This window comes from Ranitomeya variabilis, chromosome 1, assembly GCF_051348905.1.
Source record: "Ranitomeya variabilis isolate aRanVar5 chromosome 1, aRanVar5.hap1, whole genome shotgun sequence".
In the NCBI taxonomy this organism is placed as follows: Eukaryota; Metazoa; Chordata; class Amphibia; order Anura; family Dendrobatidae; genus Ranitomeya; species Ranitomeya variabilis.
Genome location: NC_135232.1, coordinates 415,442,463 through 415,465,981, shown reverse-complemented (window position 1 = coordinate 415,465,981; position 23,519 = coordinate 415,442,463). Strand labels below are relative to the sequence as shown.

General features: G+C 42.3%; 1 protein-coding gene across 4 annotated transcripts in view; it reads left to right on the top strand.

Annotated features, from left to right (window-relative positions):
* The window catches only part of MPDZ (multiple PDZ domain crumbs cell polarity complex component), a 204,599-nt gene that overhangs the window by 443 nt on the left and 180,637 nt on the right, over positions 1–23,519 (top strand). For all 4 annotated transcript variants that reach the window (XM_077249224.1, XM_077249221.1, XM_077249220.1 and 1 more), the window contains exon 2: positions 12,413–12,449. In XM_077249224.1, the coding sequence (XP_077105339.1) occupies positions 12,434–12,449 (16 nt within the window). In that variant the 5' untranslated portion in view covers positions 12,413–12,433. The remainder of the gene's footprint in view (positions 1–12,412; positions 12,450–23,519) is intronic.

Below are 23,519 nucleotides of genomic sequence, written 5' to 3'. Positions count from 1 at the left end.
GGGGTCTGCAGTGTGTGGGGTCTGCATCTCTGTGGCTTGTATAGACCCCTGCAGGAACAAATCCTCTTCTCCCAGGGCTGTGTTCACATTGCGGCTCTGTCGGGGGTTATGGCTGCCGCCCTGGAGTACTGGGGGCCATTGGCTGCGGTGATGCCGGTGGGGTCGCTGTGTGCTTTGTCAGACTGACATTTCGGCTGTATCTGCCTATTTGGAGTGGGCTCCAAAACGCCTTTGTCATTGAGCCCCCCATAAATATGTGTATATGGGCATAAATAGTGCCCGCGTCTGCCCATTACAGCCAATGCACGCATGCGCCCAAGTCCTGTCCTACAGACATGAGCCTTGACGGAGCCACAGACCATAGACTAACGCGCCATGTGCACAGTCTTACATCTGCAGGCATGGGCACAAGTTGTGAGACTGACACATATTTTGATTTTCACAAAGTACGTTCCCACGATCCAGAAGTGGCAGCGCTATGGACACAATGTATGTTCGCTCCATCCAACCGCTGCCGTCTATTGGACGCAGGTGAATCCGCATGTGATCACTGAAACGTGCGGATTCACCACGTCCTATACATTGTATTGGTGACATTCCTGTGGTGCAGACTCACGTCTCCACAAGAGATATTGACATGCTGCAGATCTGAAAGACGTGGCGCATGTCCGTCTCTGCGGGTGAGCCGAGGGCGTCTGTGGGCATGGGAGCTCTAGAAATCTCATCCGCTGTGCTGCACCGTCGGGACGCTGTGGCTCGGACTTCCTCATCGTGGGCACACACCCTTGCAGTTTGATACTTTAGTGTATTTGGATCTTTTCAGCATATGTCTCTCTGGTTACTGAAGTACAATTCTAATGCACCAAGTTTATACAAAGGCTCAATATTTACTGTGTTGTCCCTTATTTTCCAACACTCAATTTCCCTGACTCCGACTCTCCAGTACTGTACAGCATTTTATTCCGACTCCGACTTCACAGCTTCTGGGCCAAATCCTGACTGATGGCAAGAAAGGTTGGCCGCAGATTATCAATGGGATTAAGGTCAGGGGAGTTTTCCTGCCATAGACCCAAAATCTCAATATTTTGTTCAGCGAGCCATATATCTATCACTTTTGCCTTGTGACATGGTGCTCACTGACTAGAAAACCAAAATGTGTCAGTCTCATCTCTTGGCCACTTAATAAGGGTGAATCCCTGCGGGTGGCCATGGTGGGTCCCTGCGTCTTACTGCCCCCTAAGGCTACTTTCACACTAGCGTCGGGAACAACCCGTCGCTGCGCGTCGGGCCGACGTTCCCGACGCTAGTGTGGTCTCCGCCGCACAACGGGGGCAGCGGATGCATATTTCCCACGCATCCGCTGCCCCATTGTGATGTGCGGGGAAGTGCGGGGAGGTGGGGGCGGAGTTCCGACTGCGCATGCGCGGTCGGAAAAAGCGGACCGTCGGGAGCAAAAAACGTTACATGTAACGTTTTTTTCTCCCGACGGACCGCTACCATACGCCCAAACGCCGCCAAACGCATTCACCGTTTGGAAATGCGTCGCAAATGCGTCGCTAATGTTACTCTATGACGAAACAACGTATCCAGCAAAAACTTTTGCTGGATGCGGCGTTTCGCAAAAACGACGCATTTGCGACGTATTGCAGTTAACGCTAGTGTGAAAGTAGCCTAACCCGTAGGGGTACACAGTGAGTGTATGATAATGCTTACCGATCGCCATCTTCCCTCCATTCTGGTTCTCTTCAGCACCATGTGGTTACATGTCGGATTAGCTGGTTCTCACGGCATCCTTTGTGTGGACTGGAAGTTCCTCTGCTAATGTTCCTAATATGAGCCTGTGAGACATATATCAAGGCTCTCTGAGATTTATCCTGACAACATTATATGTAGTCATGTGTCGCAGAAGAGAACCTGATGAAGGCAGTAATCCGTATTTTAATACATGTACTGTGTACATAACTATGGTAAGGGGGACCAATCCAATTGCCAGAGTGCTTCTTTACCATTAGTTCTGGAGCATCTTTAGCGCTTTTGTTGTCGTTTAATGAGCACTTTTTCAATGTTTTTTAGAGTGTTACTCCAGCATTTTTGTGGCATTCTTTTTTTTTACACTGGCATCTTCTGGTCTTTTTTTTAACTGACTCCATGCAGCGCTGAAGTAACCTTCCCATTGACTTCTATTATAAAATATAGAGCAGATAATTCAGCAGTGATCATCAGCTCACTTCTTGTAAAGTGGTTGTCGAAACCAAAGTGATCCTCATACTGAACGCCTATCTGTTTATGTGATGATCCAATCACTTTTCTAATGTACATTAAAGCACCACTCCAGCAGTTCCATTGCAGCGCTGGAGTGGTGCCACTAATCTAAGGTCCCTGATCATAGTCCTATACTTACCTGCCGCTGTCTTCACCTCCTACCACCGCCGCTGTAGCTGCTCTTCGGCAGGTTGTGATCTTCCGGATCGAGGTCACTTTTCAGTGAAAGCCTTGTTCTGTCTCTCGTAGAGGTACATTGAGGGCTTGTGACTGTTACTTCTGACTTCCGGTCAGTCAGAAGTTGTGGGACTGGAACGGCACTGATAAAAGGTGTAGACGGCAGCAGGTAAGTATGAGACCAGGGTCAGGGACCTTAGATGAGTAGCACCACTCCAGTGCTGAAAAGAAATGCTTGAGTGGTGCTTTATATTCCCTACTATTCCCTCTCAAGCATGGAGAACAGAGCCCAGCCACGAAACGGCAGTTACTGATGCCGTCCTGTTTCAGGGCAGTGACGTCCATTTCGGGGGCTGTCCTGGTGTCTGTTCTCCCTGTATGCCCTGTTCACAGTGTGAACTGACAATGCTTTCTCTTGCCTGCTCATCACTGCACTGTAGACGGGTTACAATATCAGTGTGTATTCTAAGGAATACAGCGCAGTCAGCACATACTGAGCATGTGTCGGAATTGACAACGCGCACATGCTCAGTAGAGCAGGGCTAGCCTCGCCCCTGAAACAGACTCCACTAATGACCCATTGCTACTGCAGCTTCGGCCCCCTGATGACGTCTTGTTTGAGAATACCCAGTGCATGCTGGAATACTCGCACAAAACATCATTGGAAGTAAAAAATACAAAAAAAACAAAATAAAAAACAGTAATTTGGCGTACAGAAGGAGCAGAAGAGAGCTTTTTAATTGAAGTACAATAGAAAAGGGGTAACATTATTAATTAGATAGACATTTAGTATGAAACGCACCTTTCGTATCGGGCCCATTAAAGGGGTTATACACCCCAAAAAATATTTACTAAATAAATTAATCATTCAATTAAATCATAATATTTTATTAACATAAAAGGAGATATGACACAATACATAAATTAAAAAGCAATATTTTATTAAAAATAATAAAATTAATAACAATTGAATAAATTCTGTATGTGGGGGCGGGGCATGTCAGTTTAATTGGTAAAAAATATAAAAAAAAATATATATAGAGAAAATTCTTTATAAAATATATATATATATATATATATATATATATTAAAGAATTTAATAATTGTAAAAATTAATAAAATATAATTAATCTCACATGACTGGAATGAAAAAATAGAAAGGAGTAGAAAAAACAATTGACAGCAAAATCCACTTAATATTTCATATTAAGATAAAATGCAAATGACAATAGTGCAATAAAGGTATATATTGGCAGCCAAATACATTTAGTATTCCATATAAAAACAAAATCCCATCTTTAAAGTACAATGATAAATATAACCAAAGAAAAAAGGCAAATAATACTGTGCAAAAAATATATATTACTGTGCAAAAAAAATAATAATATAATAAAGTGCAATGGCAATAGTGCAATAAAGGTATATATTGGTAGCCAAATACATTCAGTATTCCATATAAAAACAAAATCCAATCTCAAAAGTGCAATTGAAAAACCAAAATAAAAATGCAAATAGTACTGTGCAGAAAGTAATACTGAGCAAAAATATATATATGATACTGTGAAATTTATATATTAATATTAGAGAGGTGAAAGTGATTGTTAATTATTAAACAAATAAAAAATATATATCAAATATATATGGTGGCCACTGAATATATTATATGAAATATAAAGAATAATAAATGGATATACATTAATTTAAAAGTGGATATACATTAATTTAAAGGTGACCTCTAAATATATTATATGAAATATAAAAAATAATAAATGGATATACATTAATTTAAAAGTGCATAGTGCTGAAAAAATCAATAATGAAAATATGGTTAAAAGATGAATCTATTAAAGCATGAATCAGTGCATTTAATTCATAGGTATAATAGTGGATAATATATATACATATATCCTGAAAAAATATATCCATAAAAAAATATATAAGGGCCAGAGGAAGAAATTAAATAAGTTAGAGATAAAAAAGCTAGTCGTGTGTACCAACCAAAATGACGTGCCGCAACCCCCGCACACACCACTCCAACGCACGTTTCGCAACCGCTTTGTCAGGGTTAAATCATGGAAAAAACTGGCGTGGGCTCCCGCACAATTTTCTCCGCCAGAGTGGGAAAGCCAGTGACTGAGGGCAGATATTAATAGCCTAGAGAGGGACCATGGTAATTGCCCCTCCCTGGCTAAAAACATCTGCCCCCAGCCACCCCAGAAAAGGCACATCTGTAAGATGCACCTTTTCCAGCACTTAGCCTCTCTCTTCCCATTCCCCTGTAGTGGTGGGATATGGGGTAATAAAGGGTTAATGTCACCTTGCCAATTGAAGGTGACATTAAGCCTGGTTAATAATGGAGAGGTGTCAATAAGACACCTCTCCATTATTAATCATTAATCCATTATAAATCCATCTGAAGGGGTTAAATAATTTTACAACCAGGAGCCTGCTAATACAGCTGTGTTCCTGACTGTAAAAGCTGGGAATGAATGGAAAGCAGGGGAACGTAGCTACCTAGACTTGCGATGCTTCGCCCCCTGCTGGCATAACCTCATATGAACTCTAGCATGAGAAAATATTCTCAAAAATTCCCACGCAGCATGCTGCGATTTTTTTTCTCAGTCCAATTTCGGCTGAGAAAAAAAATCGCAAATTAGATGTCACCCATTGACTATCATTGGTCCGAGTGCAGTCCGATTGTTTTATCGGATTGCAATCGTCCGTTTTGCTCGCAAGTGAGTATGAGCCCTTATATGTGTATTCTCGTTCTGATGGCCCATTGGACCTGCAGTAGCTGGATGTATAAGTGATGGAAATGTTGTGTATACCCAACCAAATCAGGTTAGCATAGCCTTACTTAACACCCCCATCCCTTGGATAAAACCATATTGTGTTAACTTTTTCCTCCTTGTTTTTCCTGGCCATTCCCCATAGGCATACATAGGAGACTTGTCAATATAAGGATGAGAAACTATGTCTCCAATGCACTTGTGTAAATTGGCTCTAACGTTTGTAGCTGTGTCTTCCGACATCTTTATTTGTGGCATCAGCTGGTACAGAGTGATGTATGTGAGATGCGCTGTGGGAACCCGGTTTAGTGAAATATCCTGACATGAGATGTCCTGTGTGCACATGGCCTAGTGAGATATCCTGACATGAGATGCCCAGTGTGCACATGGCCTAGTGAAGTATCCTGACATGAGATGTCCTGTGTGCACACGGCCTAGTGAAGTATCCTGACATGAGATGCCCTGTGTGCACACAACGTAGTGAAATATCCTGACATGAGATGCCCTGTGTGCACACAACGTAGTGAAGTATCCTGACATGAGATGCCCTGTGTGCACATGGCCTAGTGAAGTATCCTGACATGTGATGTCCTGTGTGCACACAGCCTAGTGAAGTATCCTGACATGAGATGCCCTGTGTGCACACGGCCTAGTGAAGTATCCTGACATGAGATGCCCTGTGTGCACACAACCTAGTGAAATATCCTGACATGAGATGCCTTGTGTGCACACAACCTAGTGAGATATCCTGACATTAGATGCCCTGTGTGCACACAACCTAGTGAGACATCCTGACATGAGATACCCTGTGTGCACATGGCCTAGTGAAGTATCCTGACATGAGATACCCTGTGTGCACATGGCCTAGTGAAGTATCCTGACATGAGATGCCCTGTGTGCACACAACCTAGTGAAATATCCTGACATGAGATACCCTGTGTGCACATGGCCTAGTGAGACATCCTGACATGAGATACCCTGTGTGCACATGGCCTAGTGAAGTATCCTGACATGAGATACCCTGTGTGCACATGGCCTAGTGAGACATCCTGACATGAGATACCCTGTGTGCACATGGCCTAGTGAAGTATCCTGACATGAGATGCCCTGTGTGCACACAACCTAGTGAAATATCCTGACATGAGATACCCTGTGTGCACATGGCCTAGTGAGACATCCTGACATGAGATACCCTGTGTGCACATGGCCTAGTGAAGTATCCTGACATGAGATACCCTGTGTGCACATGGCCTAGTGAGACATCCTGACATGAGATACCCTGTGTGCACATGGCCTAGTGAAGTATCCTGACATGAGATACCCTGTGTGCACATGGCCTAGTGAAGTATCCTGACATGAGATGCCCTGTGTGCACACAACCTAGTGAAATATCCTGACATGAGATACCCTGTGTGCACACGGCTCAGTGAACTATGACATGAGATGCCCTGTGTGCACACATCCTAGTGAAGTATGACATGAGATGCCCTGTGTGCACACAGTGAAGTATCCTGAACCAATACACTCTTCATTCCCCTTGTTTTCCAAGACTTTAATAATTATTTCATGAAGTTAGTTGTTTGCTCAGTAAACAGAGGCTGGAAGTAGTTCCTGAAGTGTTTATCTAGAGTATATTAGTGATAAGGATGTTGGCACACAGAGACAAGAGATTGTAGGGCTGACAGTAATTACTGAGTGATCATCAGTCAAACATAAGGTGGAGGGCACAGCTCCTGCAGGACTCCTGAAGAAGGTGTTATCGCCATATTATTATCACATAGAACAGATTAAACACCTAATTAACTTTGTGACACCAGAAATGTTTCTCCAGGCCTTCACTTTAACCCTTTAATGGCCTAATACAGGCGGCCAACCTCTCAATGGTTAACAGGCTGCTGTTAATAAAGCCACCTTCATATCCCATTTGCCAAGTGTCATCCTAGTGTGAGGTAAAGACATATGGCATTAAAGCCTATTACCGAATCAAGCGTGCTATGTTTAGAAGGTTGTGTCTGTGCCCGAGTCTTCCCTACAACTGAGAAGGAGGATTCTCTAATTGCAGATGGACACTTTTATTGGTTAAACTTGAAGACATGTTCTCCCTGAAATCTTAACAAAGACCAAAATGCTTTGAACGTCGATGTCCTCTGTAAGACCTCATTCAGACGTCAGGGATTTTTCTCATATGCAAAGAATGCACCTATTCTCATCAGTATTTCAGTATTTTTGATGCGAATTTCATCAGTAATTGGTCAGTGTTTCCCATCAGTGTTTCCTACTTGATTTTCTTGTAAACACAAAAAAATAGCAAAACTTCTCTAACCATTGCAATTCTAAAAACTGATTTGATCAGAATAGCCTGTGCAGTAAGTGACACATCACTGGAATCAGGGTCTCTGTTTCTACGTTTGCTGCTCCTAAGTGGTGTAGAAGAAAGCTGCTGACAAATTCCCTGTGAGCAATGATGGAACCTTGATCTCATTGTTTATCTCTTGAACTGTAAAGGCAACATTTGTTCTTTGCTACTTTCCTCAGCAGTGTTAGCAGGTTGGCTGCACCAGTGTCACGAGAACCGCATAACTTGCAATTACTCTGAACAGCTATCTGTTCCTTGAGGTCACATTTGTTTAATTGCTGTTCTAAAGTATAGCTTTACCTTTGCTCAGCATGAGGTTAAAGGAAAAGTCCAGTAAAAAAAAACAAAACAATGACTTATGGTTTTCTCCTAAAGTAGTACCTGACTTATTAATATGTTTCTATTCGAATTATCGTTACAGAAAGTCAATTCAAATGAGTGTATTGTGTGTGTAATGTAGGTGGCGTCCTACAGAGTAAGAGGAGGGCCATGTGTTACACGGACCCTCTGTGTGTGCAGGGCGGGAAGAAGCCCTAGGTGACGTGCCTCACAGGAGGTGATGGTCAAGCAGGTGGTAGTTGTAAAGGTTGGGAAATAGAGCTGGAGTGACAGAGGCTTCGGAATTGCATATCAGTTCTAAAGATGATTTCTCAGTAGGGATGATCGAATCGCTTCGGATAACTCCTTATCCGAATAGCTATAGCACTTCCCGAATAGCTGCATAGGGAATTTGGATACCTGGAGAGCTCCCGATAATCAGCATGGATAGCACAACAAACAGGCTCTCCATGCATGTGTTGTGAATGTCACACAGCCGCGACACATGGAGCTGTGGCACCAGAACAGCTGATTATCGGGGGCGCTCCAGGTATCAGGGTTCCCTATGCAGCTATTTGGGAAGTGCTATAGCTATTCGGGTAAGGAGTTATCCAAAGCTATTCGATCATCACTATTTCTCAGTAACGGAGGATCAGACTGGCCATGTAAAGATATTGCTAAAAATAATACACTAAAGGCTGTATATTAGGTGGTTGTTCAACTATTATTGCAGTCAAATTCCAAGCATTCATTACCAACCACAGTAATTTTGTAAAGTGTTATGCTGTGATTGAATAACTGCTGACGATATGTGATATTATCATATAAGGCCTAATGAGCGGTGAAAACAGAAGCCTGCTGAATTTACACATTCATTTTTTCTTAAAGGGAACCTGTCAGCAGGATTGTGCACAGTAACCTGCAGACAGTGTCAGGTCGGCGCTGTTATACTGAGTAAAATGATACCTTGGTTGATGAAATCTGTCTTGTGGTTGTTGTTTATTCTTTATTTTCAGTTAATGATATGCTCGTGCTCCGGGGCGGCCTGTGGGGGTCTTCAGTGACCTGCCCCCTGTTTTACACACTGAAAATTGTATGTATTGAGAAAAAAAAAATCACAAAATGGGCATTAGTGTTTTTCCAAAGGGGTTCATTCTGACTGAGCAATCTGGCGCTTCTTTAGTCTGTCTTGTCAGCGTTTACACAGTGTATCAGCTTCTTACTTGGCTTTGGACATCTGCCCAAACTGTTGGTGTTTTTTACTGGAGCACAGTGTTTCATGTTGGGCCGCACCGCTTTTCTGTCTAGAACACATAATATAGTACAAGTCATGGAACACAGATTTTGGTGCAAATTGATCCAGAATTGTAGCAGACTTAGCTTCGTAAATCTCCCAGAGTGATTCTAGACTTTTATGGTGCAGTTCTAGTCATCAGGGACCACCAATGTGACAGCTGGACCAGGGATTTGGGAATCTTTTTCCTCAACTCTTAATTCATATATGATTTGACCAGAAGGTCTTATGCTTACAAAAAAGAGATTCATACGACTCTGCCAAACTCTATGGGTAGGATCTTCTACATTTCAGGTTCTCAAACTGTGAGCTCTTGTTATCTGCCAAATGATGGACCCAGTATTCTATCAAGCCTACAACCACTACATGGCGCACCTTGCCGACCATACACATACATAGCCAATAAATAATGTATGTGACCACACTGAATAATATATAGACCGGCATTGTCAGTCACTAGACAGCTAGACCTTTAAAGAGGAATAGAATTATAGAGCTATCGCTGAGAATGGAGGATACTGCATAAGGGCAGCTTCAGACATCCCCGCTAATCGGTCCGAGATCTGACCGCAATGCACGGACTGGCTGCAGGGTCTCCTGACCCGACCATGACTGGTGCATATATTTCCATGAAGCTGTCACACTTGGATCAGGAGACCCACGGCCAGTCCTTCCATTGCGGTCAGATCTTGGGCCGATTTGCGCGGATGTCTGAACGCATCCTGAAGGGCATTTAGATACTTTTTGCAGAAGTCCAGAAGCGTGGAAGGGGTAAAACATGAGAAACAGGCTTCCTCCAGTTTCCTAAAGTTCCGACATATCACTAGTATGTGCCATCACTATATGTCTGATGGTTGTCTGACGGCTGGAGCCTTCATTGAGCTTGTGACAGAAGTTGATGCAGTGCTGCTTCAGCGCTTTGGCCCTTCACCACATTTCCCTGCACAGCAACGCCCATCTCCTGTGCAGGGGACTGTACATTGTAGGACATCGTTTTGAGACTGATAAAAATGTTGGTTTTCACACCTCTTCCTGCTTCAGTGCATGTACATCTTTCAGCCTGCTGATTCTATGGTTACTGAAGTACAGTCCTAAGCATTTCATACGTTTTTATATTTTTATTAGCAAATGGATCAAGTTCATGTAAGGACTCGATATTTACACTGTTGACATTTTCTTGGAGTGATGTGGCTTCTTTGCTGTCTCTCTTGACACCAGCCCAGCTTCCAAAAGCCTTTGCTTCACTGTGCTTGCAGGTGCATTGAAACATGCGTGCTACCATTCCTGAGAAAGCTCTGCACTGGTGCTGAACGCATCCCCTAGCTGAATCCTCATTTGGAGTCTGCCCTTATCCTTCCTGGACTTTCCTGATTGCTCTAAAGCCTTCTTTACCACAGTTGAACCTCTTCCTTTGAAGTTCTTGATGTTTAAATAAATGGTTGATTTAGGGACAATCTTAAATGCAGCAATGTCCTTGCCTGTAAATCCCTTTTGATGTAAAGGGCTATTCCCATCTCCAAGATCCTATCCCAATATGTACTAGGTGTAATAAAAAATCTAAGCAAATACCTCCAATTAGAAATGTTGTATATTTTTTCTGATAACCTGTCTCTCACCCAATGTGCAGGGTATTGCAGTAGCTTAGGTATCCATGGTTACAAACTCTTTGAAAACAAAATGTGTGACCACCTTTTGACAGCGATTGTAGATTAGTCCTATTCACTTGAATAAAGTGGTGCTGCAGTACCCCTGCACATTGTGTTGTCTGGGCATTACCTTGAAATGTCAGTGGCAGGCAGTGTAGAGGTTTGATTCTCCCCTGCCGATCATAGAATTCACTAAGATATGCCAAAATTTGATCACTTGAATCTCACTGGTATTTAGTGGGTGGTTACTCTGCATTCTGCCAGCACTATAGGTGCCAAATTTTCATTTTCCCTAATTTCCCATCATGACTTGTTTTTACTATTGGCTTGCCCTAAATTAAATCCTCCCTCTCGGTTTTGCCTGCTTTTAATCCATCTGTGTCCATTCTGCTAAAGACGTATTACACTTTACTCTTCAGTAAGTTTAAAGCACCACTGAAGCATTTTATCGCTGCAGTGGTGTCACTAATGTAAGTTCTCTGCCCCTAATAATATATTTACCAGCCGCCATCTTCTTCTGTTCTCAGCGCCACTCCAGTCTGACTTCTTCAGGTTGTGACCTGCAGATCGCTCTAGTGTTTGCTGGGCAAGCTAGAGGTCACTTCTCGATGTAAGTCTATAAGGGTCAGAACGAGGCTCTCATAGACTTACATTGAGTTGTGACTGTGAGGACTTCCGGTCAGTCAGAAGTTGCAGTCACAAGATGGCAGATCAGGACTGGAAAGGTACCGGGAAGAGCTGAAGACAGCTGCTGGTAAGTGTATCTCTATGGGCAACGAACTTGCATTAGTGGCACCACTCCAGCACTGAAATAAAAAGAATACTGGAGTGGTGCTTTAAAGGGGATGCCCAGGGCTAAACAATTAGTAACCTATATTCTCGGAATAGGTCATTAATATGACATCTGTGGGAGCTTGGCAGTGATCTCCTATACAGATCAATGAGGGAGAAACTTCCGTATTCTGCAGCGGTCACTGCACCATGTACTTCTGCGTTTCGCCCTGTACATCACTTGCATCCAATGGCTGCAGAGCGAGGTTTCAGCTGATTGGTGGGGTTGCTGGGTTTTGGATCTTTACTGATCTCATTTTGATTACCTATTTTACGGATAGGCCTTCTGTTATTTAGTCCCTGACTAAAAGTCAGAAGTAGTATTGTTAAAGGGGTTGTCCACTACTCAGACATCCCCTTCTCAATCCCTATGTTTTCCCTCCAGTAAAATAATGACAGTGCTAATCCCCCTGGGGCTGGCACCATTCCGGCATTATCGGCACTGGTTCTCCCGGGTCTCGTGTGGCATTGTGATTAGTTACGCGATCCCTTTGTAATTGACACCTGGAGGAAGAAGTGAGAGGAGCCCCAGCCCTACCTTCCTCCGGATGTCTGATTAGTCCAAAGGAGCGGAGAATGAAGCAATGAAGCCAGCACTGACTGGCCACAAGGATTGTCCTTTAAATAGTTGCAAAAAATTATTTTACAAGTACATTTTCGTAATTTTATTGTTTGTGATTGAAAAAATATATAATAATACATTTCCAGAATTAGTAACAAGTTTCCATTTTTTTTTTAGGAGGCGCTTTATCTGGAAATCATGTTGGAAACTATTGGTACGTTTATTATTATTTTCCAAATGTATTAAACTGATAAAGAAAATGATTTCTGAGCAGATAGACTAACAGCTGTATTCGGTCGACGTATATGTTTTTTGTACAGTAGCAATGTGTTCTTGTGGAAACCATATATTGGAAAGACGCAATACAGAAGAGTCAACAAGAAGACCTAGCATTACCAGTCCTTACAATGTGAATGTGTTTTCTGCTGGAATCTATGTGTAATAATGAGCGAATGCTGAGGCTACATTCCCGAGTATGGGGGCAGCTCCGGAATGGTCTTGGAGAGGCCGAGAGGATGTGATAGGGGTGAATGAGCCATGTCAATTATTGCCTACTAGAACACTGGTAGATGGGGAAATATAAGACTTGTACAAGATTGTTCTGTCTGCTTTAGACACACACACACACACACACACACACACACACACACACACACACACACACACACACACACACACACACACACACACACACACACACACACATCTCATTCAGGGCCAGTTATAGACCAAGTGTGGCCCTGGGAAATAAAAGTGGGTCCCCAAATGCTAACATTGTACTATAACGACTAAACATTTGGGGTGCATTTACACAAGGTGATTTCAAACCATTAAACGAATGATGATCAACTATCTTCAAATCGTTTGGCGCATGTTCAATGATCTCTTTACACAGGCATACAGATAAATATGGCAGTATGCCTGCACTATATTTTTTGTTATTGACAGCATATTGCCGGTTTGTATGGGTGATGTGCTGGCAAGAACAATGATTTTTGTTCTGGCATAGAAAATCTTGTAACCTGATTAGTGAGCTACCTCATTTGGTGATTATTGACAAACTCTTGTCTGTAGTGGCGATATTTGTAAATGTGCATGTTACATACATACACATACACTTGATATTAGACACACACAATGCACGAGCCATAAATACACAAACAAACCAATATCTAACACACACATCAGTATGTAACACACACCATAAAATAACACATACATCAGTGTATAGCACCATAAAATAACATACATCAGTATATAACACATAAAATAACACATATATCCGTATACAGCATACACCATAAAATAACACACGCATCACTATATAACACACACCATAAAATAACACACACATCAGTATGTAACACATAAAATAACATACATCAGTATATAACACATAAAATAACACATATATCCGTATACAGCACACACCATAAAATAACACACACATCACTATATAACACACACCATAAAATAACACACACATCAGTATGTAACACATAAAATAACATACATCAGTATATAACACATAAAATAACACGTACTGTATATCAGTATATAGCATACACCATAAAATAACACATACATCAGTATATAACACACACCATAAAATAACATACAGTACAGACCAAAAGTTTGGACACACCTTCTCATTTAAAGATTTTCTGTATTTTCATGACTATGAAAATTGTACATTCACACTGAAGGCATAAAAACTATGAATTAAGGCTACGTTCACATTTGCGGTCAGCGCCGCAGCGTCGCCGCATGCGTCATGCGCCCCTATATTTAACATGGGGGCGCATGGACATGCGTTGTGCTGCGTTTTGCGCCGCATGGCCGCAAGCGTTGGACGCAAGAAACGCTTCAAGTTGCATTTTTTTTGCGTCCAACTTTCGGCCAAAAAGGACGCATGCGGCGCAAAACGCAGCGTTTTAGCGTGCGTTTTGCCGCGTTTTTGTTTGCGTTGTGCGCTGCGGCGCCGACGCTGCGGCGCACAACGCAAATGTGAACGTAGCCTAACACATGTGGAATTATATACTTAACAAAAAAGTGTGAAACTACTGAAAATATGTCTTATATTCTAGGTTGTTCAAAGTAGCCACCTTTTGCTTTGATGACTGCTTTGCGCACTCTTGGCATGCTAGAACTCTGTGTGGCATTGACCTGGTCTCTAATGTGAGCTGCTGTTAACCTGCGATTTCTGAGGCTGGTGACTCGGATAGACTTATCCTCAGAAGCAGAGGTGACTCTTGGTCTTCCTTTCCTGGGGCGGTCCTCATGTGAGCCAGTTTCTTTGTAGCGCTTGATGGTTTTTGCCACTGCTATTGGGGACACTTTCAAAGTTTTCCCAATTTTTCGGACTGACTGACCTTCATTTCTTAAAGTAATGATGGCCACTCGTTTTTCTTTACTTAGCTGCTTTTTTCTTGCCATAATACAAATTCTAACAGTCTATTCAGTAGGACTATCAGCTGTGTATCCACCAGACTTCTGCACAACACAACTGATGGTCCCAACCCCATTTATAATGCAAGAAATCCCACTTATTAAACCTGACAAGGCACACCTGTGAAGTGAAAACCATTTCCGGTGACTACCTCTTGAAGCAAGAGAATGCCAAGAGTGTGCAAAGCAGTCATCAAAGCAAAAGGTGGCTACTTTGAAGAACCTAGAATATAAGACATAATTTCAGTAGTTTCACACTTTTTTGTTAAGTATATAATTCCACATGTGTTAATTCATAGTTTTGATGCCTTCAGTGTGAATGTACAATTTTCATAGTCATGAACATACAGAAAAATCTTTAAATGAGGTGTGTCCAAACTTTTGGAATGTACTGTACATCAGTATATAACACATAAAATAACACATACATCAGTATATAGCATACACCATAAAATAACACACACATCAGTATATAACACACACCATAAAATAACACACATCAGTATATAACACGCACCATAAAATAACACATACATCAGTATATAGCACACACCATTAAATAACACATACATCGGTATATAACACACACCATAAAATAATATACATCAGTATATAACACATAAAATAACACATATATCAGTATATAGCATACACCATAAAATACCACACATCAGTATATAACACACCATAAAATAACACACATCAGTATATAACACACCATAAAATAAGACACACATCAGTATATAGCACACACCATAAAATAACACATACATCAGTATATAGCACACACCATTAAATAACACATACATCAGTATATAACACACACCATAAAATCACACATACATCAGTATATAACACACACCATAAAATAACATACATCAGTGTATAACACATAAAATAACACATATATCAGTATATAGCACACACCATAATTTAACACACACATCAGTATATAACACACACCATAAAATAACACACACATCAGTATATAACACTCACCATAAAATAACACATATATCAGTATATAGCATACACCATAAAATAACACACACATCAATATATAACACAAACACACACACACACACACACACACACACACACACACATCAGTATATAACACCAAAATATAACACACACTCCAGTATATAGCACACTAGTATATAACATACACACACTAGTACAGTCACGGCAGAAAGTTTTGTCACCCTTGAAATTGTTCCAGAAAATTAATCCTTTCTCCCAGAAAAGTATTGCAATCACACGTATTTTGTTATGCACACTTTTATTTCTTTTGTGTGCATTAGAAGACCACCAAAAAAAGAGAGAAAAAAGCAAATTGGACATAATTTCACACAAACCCCCAAAAAGGGCTGACAAAACTGTTGTCACCTTTCCAAAATTGTGGGTAAATAACTTTATTTCAAGCACGTGATGCTCGTTCAAACTCACTTGAGGCAAGTAACAGGTGTGGGTTATATGAAAATCACACTGGAAACCCGAAAAAAAGGGGAGAAGTTGACTCATTCTTTGCATTGTGTGTCTGTGTGTGGCGCACTAAGCACGGCCAACAGGAAGAGCAGAAGAGAACGGTCTGAGCACTCAAGAGCCAAAATTGATGACAATCTCAAGGTTACAATTCCATCTCCAGAGATCTTGATGTTCCTTTGTCACTGTGCGCAATATAATCAAGAAGTTGTAAGATGTAAAAGATGAAACAAATATATATAAATATGATTTTTTGTCTAAAATACAAAGGAAATATGTCATCTTTAACTGTAGGCAGTTTAAAGATCATTTCATCTTCAACTTGCTTAATTGTTCACAACAACAGTACTTTTGACCAGGGTTGCCCAAACTTTTACATGCCACTGTGTATATGCCATGTGTACTAAATAGACCACATTTCTCCTGACAAAGCGATGTATGTCACAGCGATACTAATGGGGCTTCTCATCACACCCCCACTATTACATTTCCAACAGCGCTTTCCCAAGGGTCCCTATTGCATTGCTGTAGGTGTCAGTAGGCAGACACTTCCTTACTTTTTTGTGTTAGCCTTGCTCTTTATCTCCTGCTATCATGTTTTGTCTCATTTTTCCTCCGCAGGGAATATTCCGCACTTTATAGTTATATAAGGTGCTATCTTACATACCTGTTTATTTCAGGTGTTAGGGTTTGTGTTCCGGTATAATATGAGGTCATGCTTGTTTCACAGGATTTGCTTCTTGTTAGTATAAGTATGTGCTTAGTGTCACTGCACAAGTATGATTTATTATATTATTATGTGATTGCACTTTTGCAAATATTGGGATTTTTTGGTGACTTGTCCTTCAATATTTCTTTGGGATCTTCAGCACATTTATTTGATGTATTTTGTGCCTATGGGGTGCGTTACTTGTTACTGACTGGTTTTAAATGTCTTTAGGAGTTGTCTATATACCTAATAAATATTTACATTTTATCAGTACCGAAGTGTGATCATCGTTATGTATTGTCTTTTCTCTTCTGTTTGCTGCTTGTTAGTCACATTACATTATGCAGCATTCGATTTTTGATATATTCTGTATTTAGTGGTGCACTCTAATCTATATATGTATACAGTGGGGCAAAAAAGTATTTAGTCATTCAGCAATAGTGCAAGTTCCACCACTTAAAAAGATGAGAGGCGTCTGTAATTTACATCATAGGTAGACCTCAACTATGGGAGACAAACTGAGAAATAAAAATCCAGAAAATCACATTGTCTGTTTTTTTATCATTTTATTTGCATATTATGGTGGAAAATAAGTATTTGGTCAGAAACAAAATTTCATCTCAATACTTTGTAATATATCCTTTGTTGGCAATGACAGAGGTCAAACGTTTTCTGTAAGTCTTCACAAGGTTGCCACACACTGTTGTTGGCATGTTGGCCCATTCCTCCATGCAGATCTCCTCTAGAGCAGTGATGTTTTTGGCTTTTCGCTTGGCAACACGGACTTTCAACTCCCTCCAAAGGTTTTCTATAGGGTTGAGATCTGGAGACTGGCTAGGCCACTCCAGGACCTTGAAATGCTTCTTACAAAGCCACTCCTTCGTTGCCCTGGCGGTGTGCTTTGGATCATTGTCATGTTGAAAGACCCAGCCACGTTTCATCTTCAATGCCCTTGCTGATGGAAGGAGGTTTGCACTCAAAATCTCACGATACATGGCCCCATTCATTCTTTCATGTACCCGGATCAGTCGTCCTGGCCCCTTTGCAGAGAAACAGCCCCAAAGCATGATGTTTCCACCACCATGCTTTACAGTAGGTATGGTGTTTGATGGATGCAACTCAGTATTCTTTTTCCTCCAAACACGACAAGTTGTGTTTCTACCAAACAGTTCCAGTTTGGTTTCATCAGACCATAGGACATTCTCCCAAAACTCCTCTGGATCATCCAAATGCTCTCTAGCAAACTTCACACGGGCCCGGACATGTACTGGCTTAAGCAGTGGGACACGTCTGGCACTGCAGGATCTGAGTCCATGGTGGCGTAGTGTGTTACTTATGGTAGGCCTTGTTATATTGGTCCCAGCTCTCTGCAGTTCATTCACTAGGTCCCCCCGCGTGGTTCTGGGATTTTTGCTCACCGTTCTTGTGATCATTCTGACCCCACGGGGTGGGATTTTGCGTGGAGCCCCAGATCGAGGGAGATTATCAGTGGTCTTGAATGTCTTCCATTTTCAAATTATTGCTCCCACTGTTGATTTCTTCACTCCAAGCTGGTTGGCTATTGCAGATTCAGTCTTCCCAGCCTGGTGCAGGGCTACAATTTTGTTTCTGGTGTCCTTTGACAGCTCTTTGGTCTTCACCATAGTGGAGTTTGGAGTCAGACTGTTTGAGGGTGTGCACAGGTGTCTTTTTATACTGATAACAAGTTTAAACAGGTGCCATTACTACAGGTAATGAGTGGAGGAAAGAGGAGACTCTTAAAGAAGAAGTTACAGGTCTGTGAGAGCCAGAAATCTTGATTGTTTGTTTCTGACCAAATACTTATTTTCCACCATAATATGCAAATAAAATGATAAAAAACAGACAATGTGATTTTCTGGATTTTTTTTTCTCAGTTTGTCTCCCATAGTTGAGGTCTACCTATGATGTAAATTACAGACGCCTCTCATCTTTTTAAGTGGTGGAACTTGCACTATTGCTGACTGACTAAATACTTTTTTGCCCCACTGTACTAGCATATAACACACACCCACACACACCAGTACATAACACACATACATTTACACACACATGCCAGTATATAACACATACCTATACACTGTGACAAAGTGACTCGTAAGGTGCTGGAGGGGAGATATGTTTCATTATGCTTAATGGCATCAGTGATATAAAACCCAGTGATTTTCCTCCAGCACACTAAGTCCGATGAAGGCTTAACATCTAATTTGTATAATGGGCTGAGTTTTATGTGGACATCCATAGAGCGGGTGCGAGGATGTCCACCTTGTCTCCAGCCCAGGGTGTGATCTGGGGCCTAAGTAGCTGACCTCCAAAGGCAGCAGTGTTCAGTGTCTGGAGAGGAACACTTTGTGCTTGAACCAACCTGAAACGTGTGTGTTCTGCTAACGGTGAGCAGGAGGAACCCCTCTCAGAAGGACTGTGATTGATGCTACCATTATGCTGTGTTTTCCTGTTTTGCCCAGAGGGCCGTGTTTGTTTTACTTCACCTTGGTTTATGCTGCCTATAATAAACCAAAGGAAGTTCTTAAAGTGACAGTGTTCACATGTCTACCTCTGTGTACTGCTGAGGGAGCTGATTTACCACAACACACACACTAGTATATAACACACATATATCAGTACAACACGCATATACAGATACAAATCAGTATATCACACAGATATACAGATGTGTGTGCAGTCGGCCGTTGCACGCATTGGTGTATCGCACACGCAGTGTAGAAAACTTACCTTGCTTCTTTATCTTCAGATCCTCTATACTTCGGCAGAGTGAAAGACTTCTGGTCACGAATGGACCTTTTGGCCTTTCTAACATTGGAAACTGCAATGATAATGTAGAACTGGCATTATCGGTGCAGTTTTAGCTTTTAATGGCTGAGGGTCGGACAAATAGCTATGGTTTCAGCACAGGGAGTGTGAATCATGTGTGAGTCGGTCCTTAACCTAGGTAATCATGTTTACAATTTTGGTGGCATGTGCTAATCATAGTGGGTAAAGGGAAACTTGAGCGGATGATCATTCAGATTACTGAAAAAAAAATCACTATACAAATACCAAGACCGATACTAGTGCCATACAGTGACTGTATAGTGGTGGATTTCAGCTCTGCAGAACATATGAAGAGATTACAGTGGAGTTACGTATAGAGATCAGGTGATGTTCTTTCTGGAGTTATTCACTTATCTTCAGCTTTCCATCTGGCCCAGACTGCCATGACAACTTCTCCAACAATGACTTTTCTGTAGAATTTGCAACAAAAACAGATTTATCCTATTGATTCCCTGCCTACCTGAACTCCTCATCCAGCGGATACCCCAATTGTGAGCCTATTGCTGCCGTATTTGTCTCTATGGTCATATTTATCTTTTTTGCAGTATTGACCATTTTTGTCCCTTTTACAGTATAATCTACCACCATAGCCCCTCTCACAGAGTGTGATGGACCCGGCAATCCCTTCACTCAACGTGATGGCCCCACAGCCCCCCATACACAGCGTGATGGCCCCATAGATCCCCACAATTATAATGCAACTCACAGACCCCCACACAGTATGAATCTTCCCACAGCTTCCCATGACAGTATGTCTTCCATACACAGTGTGATGCCCCCTTCAGTAGTTTGCCAACACATAGTATTATAGCCCCACGGTTCCCTAAAACAACTGACTTAAAAAAGTACAATGTACTCACCCAACCCCGGATCCTGAAGAATTTGTTGCTACAGTCAGTGTCCCCGCGCGGACAGAGCTGTTTTGTAGGTTATACTCTTAAAGCGTCCTGCCCACTACAGAACGGAGTGTGGTAGGGCAGGGAGGTCATGATGTCTTTACTCCGAACCTTAACATACGTATTGCTTGCCGGTGCGTTCACAGCCGGTAGGCCCCATTGTGTGAATGGGCCAGGGCACTGCTCCTTTCTTCTGGTAGCTGCGCTACTGTTGTAGGCCCTTTTGGGGCTCATGGTTCAGAAGGTAAGATAACTACATACACTCGCTATTGACTGGGATAAAAAGGAATAAAACAGCTGAATATGTGTAGATTTTTCTGTGTTTTTTTTTCAGAGTGCAGTAGAATCCAAGACTTTGATCAAGGTACCTAATACTTAAAGGCAATCTGTCACTGTGAAAACTGCTCTGAACAATTCTAGCTTGTGGATAGCTGAAATTCTTTTCTCCAAGCTCCCTTTCACTCCTCTGCAGTAAGCCAGCAAATAGCCTAGCCCTCTTTTTCTAAGGAAGCATCTAGGGTCTTAGGATGCACTGCAATACCAAATCCCAAGCATGGAATGTTTGGTGACTTACTATGGGGGAGTGAAAGTGAGTTCACAGATAAGAATATCGTTAAAATCTGTATACGGAAGCATCCATCAGTGGTGTCTCTCAGGCATTTGGGTATGCTCACGTGTCAACATGTTTCTGAGCCTTAAATTGTGGAACTTATTATTTCTCCAAAATCTATTGATTAAAATGTACTTTTGTTTGTGGGAGAACCCCTCTAAGCTATTAGAAGGACTTTTCTGACAAATACAACTATATCCATTACTTCTGTGTAATTTGGCTTAATAAATATGCCCTGCTCTTCAGTTTCTGGAGAGAAGTGGCTGCAGAGTCGTTCTGTACATTTTCTACCTTGCTAAATATTGCACATACTATGTTCATATAAGCACTGTATGGAAAATGTAGGCAGCAGTCTCAGTCCTCAGTCCAGAGCCTCTCACCTAGCCAAATCAGTTCTCATGCTTCGCACTGACGAGGGCCAACAGCCCGAAACACCGTGTCTGCGAATTGAGATACTGATTTGGCTTTTATCCTAAGTCATATTGCACAACTCGTTAAAGGGTTGATTGTGACTTGTAGGATCGCTACTTCCAACAGGTGGCGCTATAGAGTTTAAGTCCTCTTTTTCTCTGAAGAGGCAATTTGCATATTATATCTCCCAGAGGAGCATTGCACGTCGAATAAATCTCCTTACCTTGACAAGCCAGAGCTGGTATGTCACTCTCCACAAGGAGAAACCTGACCCCTTAGACCTCAGTGATTTTCAGGACATACTGTAGTTCAAATGTATTGTCTTAGTAGTAACAGTTGTTAATTGTGTCCCTGTTTTCTGCAATAAGTGGGGGCGCCATAAAATATTAAAGAAAGCATGTCCCTCAGAGGCCCATTCTTACCCTCTTGAAGGAAACATTTTGGAAGTTATATTGTATATTCTTGTCCATGGATATCTGATAATTTATAGTATTTGGTAATTGGGCACTGGACAGGTTTGAATTATGCTGGAATCCACATCCACATGCCGGACAGCAATGCACAGACTCTCTGCGGGTCTCCTGACCCGAACTCCACATCCACATGCCGGACCGCAATGCACAGACTCTCTGTGGGTCTCCTGACCCGAACTCCACATCCATATGCCGGACCGCAATGCACAGACTGTCTGCGGGTCTCCTGACCCGAACTCCACATCCACATGCCGGACAGCAATGCACAGACTCTCTGCGGGTTTCCTGACCCGAACTCCACATCCACATGCCGGACCGCAATGCACAGACTGTCTGCGGGTCTCCTGACCCGAACTCCACATCCACATGCCGGACTGCAATGCACAGGCTGTCTGCGGGTCTCCTGACCCGAACTCCACATCCACATGCCGGACAGCAATGCACAGACTCTCTGTGGGTCTCCTGACCCGAACTCCACATTCTCATGCCAGACCGCAATGCACAGACTGTCTGCGGGTCTCCTGACCCAATCTCCACATGCCGGACCGCAATGCACAGACTGCGGGTCTCCTGACCCGAACACCACATCCACATGCCGGACCGCAATGCACAGAATGTCTGCGGGTCTCCTGACCCGAACTCCACATCCACATGCCGGACCGCAATGCACAGACTGTCTGCGGGTCTCCTGACCCGAACTCCGCATCCACATGCCGGACCGCAATGCACAGGCTGTCTGCGGGTCTCCTGACCCGAACTCCGCATCCACATGCCGGACTGCAATGCACAGGCTGTCTGCGGGTCTCCTGACCTGAACTCCACATGCCAGACCGCAATGCACAGACTTTGTGGATCTCCTGACCCGAACTCCACATCCACATGCCGGACCGCAATGCACAGACTGTCCACCTGTGATCTGATTGGAACTCAACAACCTCATACATGGCTATGAGGCAGTCAGACACATGCGTACAGACCATGCATCATGGTCCAGCATACATGAGGCTGTCTAATTTAGATCGGGAGGCTTGCCGTCCATGCTCAACCTGAGTTTCATATATTTCTGCATGAGCCCTGGTGCTTATGTCTTTGTATAGGGTTTGTTTTCTTTGTATTCGTCTTCCTGCAATCTGGCATTTATTAGGTCTTGTGGTGCCAGATAAGTGAGTTATCTAGAATTGGGAGCAAATGACATTGCTGCAGATCACGTTGTTTCCATTTTGTGATTTTATACTATTCCGTGTATGTGATTTTTTTACGTGTTTTGAAAAATTTATAAATTATAATTTTTAGTTACAACAGCAACAATCATTTAGTAGGTGGAAGTAACATTTGTTGCAATGTAGCCTGCCACTTTAATAGACAGTCCTCGTGATAAATAATTGGCCCCCCTACATTGCAT